The 13,263-nt window shown below is 35.8% G+C and overlaps 1 protein-coding gene across 1 annotated transcript in view; it reads left to right on the top strand.

Moving 5' to 3' along the window:
• Window positions 1-4,970, top strand: part of LCA5 (lebercilin LCA5) — a 44,278-nt gene extending 39,308 nt beyond the window's left edge. The window contains exons 7-8 of the mRNA XM_003404382.4: window positions 298-424; window positions 2,316-4,970. Coding sequence (XP_003404430.1) covers window positions 298-424; window positions 2,316-3,178 — 990 coding nt within the window. The 3' untranslated portion in view covers window positions 3,179-4,970. The remainder of the gene's footprint in view (window positions 1-297; window positions 425-2,315) is intronic.
• The last annotated feature ends 8,293 nt before the right edge of the window (window positions 4,971-13,263 follow it).

The raw sequence follows: 13,263 nt of genomic DNA, 5'->3' as shown, positions 1-13,263 counted from the left end.
GGATACTTCTGACACTTGTCTCCTCAGAATTTTATGTAGGATATTGACTTCTATTATATTGATTCTGGTATGTCTTATAAATGCTCTTTTAAAATTTTAGCAGAAAAAGGACATTCTTTGTGTATCCTGTGTGTTTTTGAAGCATCTTTCAAAGGTGGTAATTTGTGCCTTAGTGGTTCATTAATTGAGAATTTGCTTTAATTTCAAAATTAGTTGGAAATTATGTGTAATGGAAGATAAATCTATGATATTTTAATTGTTTTTCCCCTTTGAAACATTTTTTTTAATTTATAATAGGATCTGGAATCCCAAGAGAGAGGTGAGCACGAAGAAGCAGAGATTCTAAATACAGTTGTGGAAGGGGAAGAAGAATCCATAAAAGAACTCGATACTATAAAACAGGAGGTTGAGAAGCTGGAGAACGGTAAGAAAAAGAGTTTGTTTAAGCAAGTGATGAGTCAGTATTCCTTGAGAAAGAGTTCACTTCCCCTAATATCTTTTCTGACCTTAATGAATTATATAAAACAAGGAAAGGTTGGTACAGTGGTAGGGGACATATATCAGGAATCACAAAATTTTTAATGAATTTATTAAGGAAAAGAAAAGTTAAATACTTTATATCAGTTGCTGTTTGGATTTAGGGAATAAGGACAAGTTACCTTTAGAAAATTCGGGTAAGGTAGAATTCAAATGAAGGAAAAAAAACATCCTTTGTGTATTAACTAAAAGTTGATGAAGAGATATCAGAAAGATAACTCACTTTATTGACTTGGCATTGAGACTCTCCAGTCCATACGCTAGCTTATACATAAAATCAGTGAATTGTGAGGTTCTGAACATATTCCTATAATTCTTCTTTGGTTTTTACATGTAAATTAAATCTTGTAGTATGTTCAATCATTAGCTTGGAGGTTTGGTGAACCAAGTCACATAGTTTTAGATACTGGAAATGAGGTTCAGGAATAACTTTCCATCTAGATAAAATGTCTTAAAGTTGTGGGGGAAAGGGATCCCAAGCTCTAATCTACTGTGCTTGTTCTATTAGTTATATAGTAAGGGCTTACAGAGAAATCCTTTTTTCTCTCCTTGAGCTGTTAAAATGAAACATAAATTTATGACCCAGTTGTTGCTTAATGTATATTTATTATATATTTAACAACATAACTGTTGAAATCAAAGCTGTGTTTATATCACTGTTGGCTAATGCACAAAGTGAAATGCTTTCACATGTTGAACTACAGAATGGCAAATTAGATATTATGGTCAATTCTCAGTACGAAGAAAAGGAATAAAGTATCAGAAGACTGCCACTTTTTTGATCTCTTTTTAATGATTTGTTTTTCCTGGAGTCTATATGGAATTATCTATGATGTCAATGAGAATGTATGCCATTGACCAAGTTAACAAACTTGTAGTGTTCTTGCATTAATGTTTTTTTAATTTTTCATTTGGAAATAACTTCAAAATCATAGAAAAGTAGCAAGAATAGCTAAAGAACCATTTAAGAGTAAGTGGTATACCTTATGATGCCTCATACCCTTAAGTACTTCCATGTGTATTTCCCCAAAACAAGGGCATTCTCATAACCCTAATATAGTTCTCATCTTCAGGAAATTTAACTTTGATACAATACATTTATCTTATCTCCCATCCATATTACATTTTTCTCAGTTGACAGAATTATGTCCTTTATAGCATTTTTCCCCTCAGAGACATGATCCTGAATTGAATTTAGTTGTCATGTCTCCTTAGTCTCCTTTAATGTGGAACAACTTCTTGGCCTTTATATTCTGTGAAATCAACATTTTTGATGGATACAGGCTAATTATTAAACATTAATAGAATGTTCCTCATACTGGGTTTGTCTGAAGTTTTCTCTTAATAAGGTTATGCATCTTCTGTCAGAATAGTATATAACTGATGCTGTGTCCTTCTCAGGATATGACATCTAGAGTTTTAATTTATTTTTTATTGTAAAGGTCTTTGTTCCATCTATTCATCTGTCTGCACATCCATCCCATCATCCACCATTTAATATATAGTACTATATTAAGTATAGGCAGAGAACCTTCTTCCCCACCCATATCTTGACAAATAATTTTTTTTAATGTGAATGTTAAATGCAATATGCATTACATATATTCTATTTGAATCCCATAATATCAAATATAGAAATGAAATTTATGGTTCACCCACAGTGTACTTACCTTACTCAAATTAGATAAGTACTGTTTTGTAAAAGATGGTAGTTGAGTTTCCTATTTAAAAATATTGAGTGCTATAAAATCCCATTTTTAAAATTTAATTTCATACAGAATGGGAAAGAGAAGAACTTGATAAAAAGCAAAGAGAAAATACATTTTTACTGAAAAGAGAAGAAAAGCCAGAGCTGGAAACTGGAAGATACCAAATGGGAATGAACCAATTCCAAGATATTGATAAATTGGAAGAAGAGGAAGAAGACAGACTGAAGAGAGAAATGCTACTTGCTAAACTGAATGAGATTAACCGAGAACTTGAAGATTCTCAGAACCTAAAATATCCTCGTCTGCCATTGCTACCTGATTTTAAATCTAAGTTAGACTCCCCAGAGAAAAGCAGCAAAACATATATGTTCTCTGGACTGTCAGAGAGATCATTTAATGGGCACCATTTGCAAGACATCAGTTTTTTAACTACAAAAGGAGAGGGCCAGAATTTAGGAGATACTAGAATCCCAGCCTCTCCCAATGAGTTTGCATTTGGTAGCTATGTGCCTTCATTTGCAAAAACATTAGGGAAGTCAAATTTATTTAGTCAAAAAAGTGGCCTTTTGGAGTTCCAAAGTAACACTACAGAAAAACTTAATAAAGACAGCATAGATTTAATTGCAAGAAAAGAAAAAAAAGCCAATCTGATGGAACAGCTATTTGGTGCCAGTGGCAGCAGCACGATTTCCTCTAAAAGCAGTGACCCAAATACTCTGTCTGTCAGCAGAGGAGACTTTGACCCTCTAAATTTTCCCTCTGGGGATAAAAGCAGCAGGGGCAGAGAACAAGGTGAAGATGATGACTTTTTCCTCAGCGAAGGAAGAAGTTTTAATCCAAATAGAAACAGATTAAAACATGCAAACAATAGACCAACAGTAAAAGCAGTTGATTCTGTAGAAGATGAAATTGAAGAAGTAGCACTGAGATGATTGGCTGGATTATATTTTTTTTCTATTGTAAATATTAAGGTATTTTAATACAGTATTTATTATAAACATTTATACTTGTTAATGCTAAGAAGTCCTTATTAGAGAATGATTTTTAATAGTTAAATACAATGCAAATTTTGAAAGTAGATCGTATCCATACCACATAGTTTGCCAAGAATGAAGGAGGCTCTTTTGAGTGAAACCAAAAATAGATGTATCTTACTTTTTATTTACAAATCAGTTTTACTTCTTAAGCCAGCTCTATGGGAAGTTTTCCGCCACTGGAGGTGATATTCATTTCCTCCTTTTATCTTTATTTTTTTTGGGTCATATCTCATTAAATCACTTACCTACAACTGTGGTAACATATTAAGTTGAATTCAGAAGACTTTTCTGTATGCTTGGACAGCTCCCCCTCTGTCATGGCTCCCTGAGGCTTGGGTACAGTGTAATCAGTAAAGTCTGTCCTTGTTCTCCTACACGCTTTATGTCTTAGTGACTAGGTGTGAGATTTCGTACCAAATACAAGGAATAGAAGAAATTTCATTGCAGCGTAGAAGATTTTCAACTCAATTATGTTTCCAGAGTAATGCAATTGGGAAATTTTAATATGTACTTTTAATATTTGAACTTACCTTTAAACCAAGCAGACAATAGTAGCATAGTACTATTGAACTTACAGGACTGATTTTAAAGCAATCTTGGATAAAAAGTCTTTTAGAGTTGTGGGGCATCAAATCAGCCTTAATGAGTAGAATGGATGGTTTTCTGTTGAAATGCATTGGTCTTTTTTTTTGGCTATTTGTAGTTCACTTCAGCTTGGATTATGCTGGGTATGATTGGATGATTGGTCCTTAAGAAGCACTGACCAAGGAGAAAACACTGATAAAATGAAGACTGGTGAAAATAGTATGTCAGGGGAAGAATAAAAATTTATATTAGCACTTAATCTAGAGTGAGCTCCTTTTTCAGATTTTTTTTTTAACTACATATTTGCCCATAATTTGATTTCTCATGCCAAGCATACATACTAATGAGAGGACTAGAGATGTTGTTTTATCTTGAATTCTTACAAATGCTTATTATTGAATACCGTTTCATTAACCGCTTGACAGGATTTACCTGGTTAGGTTGCTAATTAAAAGGTGTTCCACCTATGATCTTCTATGTTCCTGTCATTTGTTGGGAACAGAATCCCCCACAAGTGCTGAACTATATTAAAAAGTTTCCTTAATAGAGAGATTTTATGTCTGATATACATAAACATTTAGTAATTTGCACCTCATTCCAGTATATGTAAAACAATATTGTAATGCAGTTCTTGATGCAATGTAATTATTATGTAATGTTAATTTTGTTCATAGCTGTTAATTTTTCTGCCAAAAGTGTTCTATTTTTGAGGTTGTTTTGAAGTTTATTTTTTAAGCCTTTAAATAGTAAAATTTTGTATTCAGGTCATTTTAAGCGGTCTCTTTCCTACCTGATGTTTTCTAAAAATCTCTTTCACCAGCTGTAGCAAGACAGAATTATTAAAATCAAACCCAAAGTTGAGTTATGGGCAGAAGCGCATTATGGTGTTAAGCATTAAAATTAGAGATTAAAATGTATATAACAGGTTTTTCTTTATGAACAAACCCTGCAGAGTAAATAATCTTTTCTAAATGTCAAGTTAAATTTGTTATTTGTACTCAGAACTGTTATTAATAAAAATGAAAAACACTACGACTCTGCATTTGAATGATGCCTTAGGTTACTTGGAAAAGATGTAGTAGAAACAGGAACTACAGGGTTAATTTTTATTTCACTATTTACCTTTCTTCTTTTTGCCTGTCCGGTATATTTTTAGTTCAAGTAGATGAATTTGCCCTAAAACAGGTTAGACAGTTTGCTACTGTTATCAGATAATGATAGTTTTAATTAGTCCTTTCATCCTTAATAGCTATCTACATGGCACATATTGCTCATAATTTTAAAAACGGTGGGGTAAGGAGGATTAAATTGAATGACCAGATAAAAACAAGCTTATTTCATGGCCGATTCGCTGTTTTTCTGATGTGCTCTCCATCTCGTTTTCAGACATACTAAGAAGTTGGTTTCCCCAATTGGGTGTTAGTTGGATGGAGCATACAGATCTGTCTGATGAAAAGGGGAAGAGAAATTGGTATTATGGTGACAGTATGTGTTTGTAGGAATAAAGAAAATACCACAGATTGTGAAGAAAAAATCTGCCTTTAAAAGCTTTTTCCTTTCTACATGGTAAATAACCCTTGCACATTAAAGTCTCCTTTTATATCATTTGAAAGAGCTTTTTTATTAAAAAGCCTTTAATTATTCATTAAATATTTATTGAGTGCCTTCTGGGTACCTTGTACCAATTTAGGTGCTAGGAAAATCCAAGACGGACCAGGTCCCTGCCCTCAGGGCGGCAGCATCACAAAGTGGATGGAGAGCAGCGTTGGGTCAGATTGCACGTGCCTCATACCAGCCTTCCCACGCTCTCCTTGTATACCTTGGACTGTAGCTTCCTCAGCTGTTTGTACGTCTTGTAGTTTTTCTTAACGTTGTTATGAGAAGTAAATTAAATACTTACGTTAATGCTGGCACATTATAAGCACTCAGTAAAAAATAGCTGTTATCATAGCTAATTATAACTTTGTTTTAGGGAATAATTGAAAAAAACAGAGCGTAGGTATGTATATACATTAACATTATACTTTGCACAAGCTATAAGCAGAAAAAGCTTCTAAAACTGAATTAACTACTACAAGACACCTGCAGTGAATACATTGTGCCTCTGGGGTCCACACTTAGAAGATTCCTTACTTTATTCACCATTAAATGTGCAATAAGCTTGATGAGCTTATTTCCTCGTTTACAGAAGAATAGAAAAACTAAACTTTGGAATGATCTTCTGAAGACCAGCTCAGTGACATCAGGAGAGGTAAGAGTTGATGGCCTCACAACAAAGAAAACAAAATCCAAGATTGTATAATATTACAGCTTTCATCGAAAATAAGACCCAGCTCTCCCACAATATCCATGTGTAAATTACAAAACCTCTGCACCTCAGTTTCCTCCCTTATAAGATGGGGCTAATGATAGCACTTCCCTCATGGTGATTGAATATATTAAATGAATTAATATGAGAAGCACTTAGAGCTGGAAGCACTCAAATGTTAGCTGCCGCTCCTGTTGTTTTGGAAAGGTAATTGAGAAAAGGAGATAGAGAAATGATATTTGTTGAATGCCAGGCATCGTACTTGTTTTTTGTTTTTGTTTCTATGTATTTTTGCTCATCGAATCCTCGCAAAACTTTCTAAGTAGGTATTTTATTATTACTCCCATTTTACAGTTGAGGCTAATAGATTATACACAGGTGATAGATTACAGAGAGATTACACAGACTGTATTCAGTAGTCTTAATTTAAGAAGTCTACAGAAATAAAATATTTTAGAAAGAGTTTTGCATTAGCCCGCCTATTGCCATCAAGTTGATTCCGACTCATAGTGACCCTGTAGGGCACAGTAGAACTGCCCCATAGGGTTTACAAGGAGCAGCTGGTGGATTTGAACTGCAGACCTTTTGGTTAGCAGCTGAAGTCTTAAACACAGCACCACCAGGGCTCTTTAATTTGTAAGGGACAGAAACCCAAATCAAACTAGCTTAAAGAAAATAAGAAAATAATTTTTGACTCAAATCTGGAAAGCTCAAGAAAGTGTGGTTTGATCTGGAGGTTCAGAAAACATGGGAATTGCTTAATCTGTCCTCTTAGCCCTGCTGGATTATATTTTCAGATAAAACTTATATTTGTTAAAAATATTGTAATTGACATCTCAAACCCACATCATCCCTTCAACTGGAAATCCCCCCCCGCCCAAAAGAGAAATCCTTTCCTATAAGTCTGGCAGAAGCCTGATTGGCCTAATTTGTGTTATGTACCCTCCTTTTTTTTTTTTAAGGGGGTGGCATTGTGCGGGGGAAGGCCGAACTCCCTACTGTTAGTTCACTCCATGGAATAATATTTCCATGAAATAGAGGAGGTGTGGGTCCCCTGATGAAGAAATTTAGATACAAGAAAACATTTATTATATATTCAACTGAAAAAAATTGTTTTGAAAGGCTCATTCAACACCCCTTATTTCCTGGAGCAAATAAGCCATTTCTTTAATAAGATAGGATTACACCCATTCAGGTTGAACTCTGAAGCACGTTTGTTACTATAGGGTGAGCTGTTTCAGCGGTAGGTAGGATGAGTACGTAAGATGTTAAAACTACACTTCTGAGTTCGTAGAAAAGGCTAAGAGACCCAGATACTTCTTTTCCCATACTAAATGCCCCACTTGTATGTATCCACATATTATATAAGTGAACATATTCTATCTCATTCTAAAAAATTAAAAATGGTCAGCCAGGGTGGAGTAGAAAGAGCACTGACCTTGGCGTTGAGGAGATGGGTTGGAGTTTTTGCCACTGAATAATTACAACTTTAGTCAAATAATTTAACTTATTAAGGCTCCTAAGATATAAAACGGGGCTGATCATGTCTTACGGATTGTGAAGATTAAATGAGATGATGTATTTTTGAGATAATATGGTGACACATGTCAGCATAGGAAGACCATAACATATTCAGCATTTTTTTTTGTTATGTGATTTTTGTATTAAAGCCCCAGATATTTTTTTAACAACAGAAGCTTGTCAGTGTGGAATTTAAAAAACTAAGAATGTGTTGTCTTACCCTGTAATTTGCCATCCTTTATTGAAATGATTCTTGCCTTTATAGGCTCAGGTAAACGTTACAGCTTCCAGAGAAGACATTTTGCTGCTTTGTGAACAAGTAGCCTGTGGGAGAAGTAGTTTTACATACATAGTTTTGCTTCACTGGCTGTTTCCATGGAAGAGTAATAGATACAAATCAGGAGCCCATACTGTGATTGGAAGGCAGGACATGAGAATTCAGGATGAAGCCCCCAGGCTAGTAAAGCCAGGGGGATGCTCCGGATAGCATGTCTTTTCTTCTCTTTTTGACCTGAATGTCGGATTTCAAAATTGCTGCTTCTGTTGATATTAATCCTGGTTAGGAATACTTTTCACACAGTCTTTAACAGTGCATCAGATTTCAGATATTCTTTTTTACTCTGATATAAAGAACCCAGGAGTTACTATGCATAGTCAGGTAATCATGGATACTAAAAAAGTTCTAGGTATACCTCATAACAAGGGTTTATTGAAGGCTGTTTTCTTCTATAAGAATGTCCCCCCAATTTTTAGCTTCAGTATTTGCTTCTAATCTATGGCACGTAGTTACTTCTGCAACAATCAACACAAGTGTGTACGCTCTTTATCTTCAATCTTTTTCACCAGAGAAATTCAACCAATTGAACCAAAGAACGAAGGCCAGGAATATCTGTTAATGTTATTGCCTCAAACAGGACCATCAGAATCCAGAATATAGAACAATGGGGCCTACAACTCTGAAGCCCAGTTTTACAATAAATATGTACTTCCTGGTCCTAGACAGGAAATAGTGGCTTTTCCCTGGACAATAACCACAGTTTTTCTTTTGGCGAATAGATTCAGCATCATTTATACAGATAATTTTGCTTTATATCCTAGGCGGTAGTTGTCAAAATGTGTCCCCCGCCCCAGAGCCACAGCAACAATGTCTCCTGAGAATTCATTAGAAATGCACATTTTCAGGTCCTGTCCCGGACCAACTAAATCAGAAACTCTGGGGGTGGGGCCCAGCAATCTGTATTTCAACAAGTCCTCCAGGAGATTCAGATGCAGCTCAAGTTTGATAACCAAAGCTCTAACTAAGGTAACTAACACCAATGAGGAAGTGTGAGTGTGTGTATGGCGGGGGAGCAGAGTGGGGGGGCCTTTACATACAGAAAACACTACCAGCAGGGTTTTGCATATTCAAATATAGCGCTAGGGCCTGAGGTCACGTGTGCAGGTGAAGTATTTGGGCCTCCCTTTGCCTCCCCACCCTGAAGACTGTCTGAACCAGAAATAAATCACGGTCTTTTTTTATGGCTACAACGGGTTATGGGCTGCAACTGTCAGTTCTCTGTGGTTAGTATGGCAGAAGATTTGGACTAGTCAGGAAAGAGAAATGCTGTTGAAACAACCAACATCAACAGGATCAAGTATCATCCCTCCATCATAGTTTTAATCCCCAGACTTTCAGAAAAACCTTCAAAATGTCCTTAGAGTATTCCCTCAAGAAAAACGATTCAATGTAGTTTAAATTTCATGTTTTTGTAAGCATACGTTTTATTATAGCAGCATGTTAACACTGCTAAAATGACAAGTAAATTAAACATTTCAGCTTTTTGAAAGTTTGAGAACAGTGTGTTATGTATGTATGTGTGTACACTTAATTGTTCAGACAGGTAGTTTCTATGCTTGGTTTGAGAAATACTAAAATTATCTAAAAGGAATTAGCTTTTAAGGGAGTATTTTTAATAAAAGACAAAAGTAAGACAGAATTATATATTCATCTTTATTAATTTCTCCTGTGTCCACTCCTTAGCATCTGTAAAGACAGATGTATGTACGCAGGAATTGCTGTACACATCCAGGGGGAGTGTTTGTTTACAGACAAAGAGTAGGCCATGTTTCCATGAGTCTGGATTTTGTTTGCTATACTAAGTTTCCATATGTTCTCTGGCTTTCTTGATTTACATGTCTGTTACCAAAAAAAAAAAAAAAGCTCTTCTAGGACAGACCATTGCCTGACCAAGTATCAGGCAATGTAAAACAGTGGTGGTGATGATGGGGTGGGAGGAGTGGTGGTTGGTGGAGTTGGTGGTGATGAAAATAGGTGTATTTCCGAAAGTGTACTGAAGAGAAGCTTATTTCTCCAGGGCTCAGATCCCATCGAGTACATCACCACTGGCAAATGTTTATTTGGATGGGTCAATAAAAATTTAGTGGGCCTGCAAGTTTTGAATATATCTATAAAAAAACTTTTTTTTTTTTTTTTTTAAGCTGTGATTATCACAATGTAATTTTGACCCTGGGACTAGCAGTCTTTTAGAATAATTAATACATAGATTCTGACATTCCCACTGGAATCATAACTGTACTAAATTTCTTGCTATTCTGCTCATCAATAAACATGTTTCAGACTAGCGAGTTCTCATTTTAGTTATGAAACTTCTCTTATTCCTCGTCACCAACTGAACTCATTTTCAGCTGTGGCTTAATTTCTGTTTCTGTTTTAAGTATCTTTTTGATTAACTGCTAAGTTTGATGGAGACCAGCAGCATAATTAAATCGGTGTACATTGTCAGTTGGGTCTTTCCTTAGCTACTCAGAGGTTGCTAGGATACTCTTTTAAAGATACAATTCTCTTGATTAACTGCAAAGACCAGATTGCCCAAGTAACATTTTTATTAATTCATAAAAATACAGGTTAGGATTGCATTTAAATTTATAGCAAGATGAGTGCTATATATCTTTGGATGTTTTTAGCAGTACAGAAATACGTTTAGGCACACTTACAAAGAATGTGCGTTGAATAACAATTTAGTGGATGAGAACTAGTCTTTTTTTTTTTTTTTTTAGGGAGAGCATTCTTTTGTGTTGCTCAATGTATATGGATTTGAAGCTGAAAGAATTCTGAATTTTAGATTACCACTAGGAAACACATCTCCGTTGTGTCTGCAGCCCTGCAGAAATCCTTTTGTGGTTATTATGATTATTTATGGGTGTATTCAATTCCAGAGTTTCATATAAAATGCTGTCATTGTCTCTGATTTTGAAATCCCAAGTCGGAAAGCTGATCATTTGCCATTTTTTATATAAGAAATGTGTCAATGTATATCATTTTGAGGTATAAGGTTTGTGATGTTATATCTTCACATATGCTAGAGCTCGAACCTGTTTGGCAATACTGTTTTAGAGAACAAAACTAAAAAAATATATAAATGTGGCATCAGATACTATTTTATGTGTTATTTTAACAAGGGTCCTTGAAGGAAGCTTAGCAATATTTTAATAAAATTAAATCAAGAAGCCTAAAAAGACAAACAACTTTATCTCTTTTGATGTGATGTGGACAATTGTTTCAGAGGTTAAGAACTGGCAAATGGCTTTAACAGGATGACATTTCTTCTAACAATTGTTTTATGGCTAATAGTCTCAAAATAACGTCCTGAATCTACTCAGTGCCCATCAAGCAGCCGTCCATTTATTCATTCATTTAACAAGCGTTTATTGAGCTCCTGTTGTATATAATGCAATTTACTAGAAGTCATAAATGGATTTTTAGATGGCAATATGACATAAGATTTTCATTTTGGAGCAGTCACTATTATGCTAATGTGGAAGATGGATTGGACTGTTTAGGAATTACAGATAAGAAATAATGAGAGTCGGTGGGAGTATACTCTGGATGAGTCGTAGAGTTATTTATGAGAGCATTGACAGCACTTGGTAGTCAATTGGATGTGGGGAGAGAGGGAGGGAGAAAAGACCCCCAGCAAGAGAGGAGATAACAGTGACACTGAGATGGGGACTGTGAGAAGCAGATTTGGGAGGGCGGGATGGGGTAAGTAGTTATATTTTAACCATGTTGAGTTTGCTGTGGGATGTCCATAAGGACATGTCCAGCAGACAGAAGAAAGATCTATACAAGTGATACCGATTTAGGATTCAGTCACACATGTGGAATTTGTAGCCATGGGTCTGTACCAGGTTACTTGGTGTGTAAAAAGTGTGAATAGAAATGAGTCAATAGTACTGAAGAAATGGTCATGTCAGCTTTTACTTTAGAAATGGAGCTTCCCTAAAGATCATTTCTCACTTCTGATTTTGAATCTTATAAATGCTTGAGCTATACAATTAATGAAGTTAATTAAACATGGGTCTTTCGCTATGTTTTCCTCTCTTCAAATCCTTTCAGGTAAGAAATGTATCCTTTTTTTTTTTTTTTAAGTAGGAGAGACTATCAGTTTTTAAACAGTTTTAGGAAGAAAGGGAACTCCGATTCTTAAAAGGCTTTGATCTTCAATAATTTGCCTCTGCTAAACTTCCAAAAGGGATTAAAGACATTTTAAGATAGTTTTCTGTTGCTGCACAGAAACAGATTCACTGAGGAAATAGACAAAACAGATAAGCAAAAGAACATAAGGCCCATTTATAGTTTCACCACTCATTTGAAATGACATTGTATTATTTATAGTTGTGTCTATTTCTGGACTTTATACCCCATTCATATGCCTTTTCCCACACAAGTACCACACATCTGATTGTTGCATCTTTTTTTTTTTATTAACTTTTATTGAGCTTCAAGTGAACGTTTACAAATCAAGTCAGACTGTCACATATAAGTTTATATACACCTTACTCCGTACTCCCACTTGCTCTCCCCCTAATGAGTCAGCCCTTCCAGTCTCTCCTTTCGTGACAATTTTGCCAGCTTCCAACTCTCTCTATCCTCCCATCCCCCCTCCAGACAGGAGATGCCAACACAGTCTCAAGTGACCACTTGATATAATTAGCTCACTCCTCATCAGCATCTCTCACCTACCCACTGTCCAGTCCCTTTCACGTCTGATGAGTTGTCTTCGGGGATGGTTCCTGTCCTGTGCCAACAGAAGGTTTGGGGACCATGACCGCCGGGATTCCTCTAGTCTCAGTCAGACCATTAAGTATGGTCTTTTTATGCGAATTTGGGGTCTGCATCCCACTGATCTCCTGCTCCCTCAGGGGTTCTCTCTTGCGCTCCCTGTCAGGGCAGTCGTGGATTGTGGCCGGGCACCAACTAGTTCTTCTGGTTTCAGGATGATGTAGGTCTCTGGTTCATGTGGCCCTTTCTGTTTCTTGGGCTCTTAGTTGTCGTGTGACCTTGGTGTTCTTCATTCTCCTTTGCTCCAGGTGGGTTGAGACCAATTGATGCATCTTAGATGGCCGCTTGTTAGCATTTAAGACCCCAGACGCCACATTTCAAAGTGGGATGTTGCATCTTTTTTAATTAAACATTTTGCCTCATTGATACTTTCCATCATTCAAAATAAAAATAATATAACAAAGAATATAGTGAATTTTTGCTCCTACCCTTGTTGCTAATCTA

The sequence above is a fragment of the Loxodonta africana genome, chromosome 1, assembly GCF_030014295.1.
Source record: "Loxodonta africana isolate mLoxAfr1 chromosome 1, mLoxAfr1.hap2, whole genome shotgun sequence".
Classification (NCBI taxonomy): Eukaryota; Metazoa; Chordata; class Mammalia; order Proboscidea; family Elephantidae; genus Loxodonta; species Loxodonta africana.
This window is presented reverse-complemented; position numbering and strand designations above follow the sequence as displayed.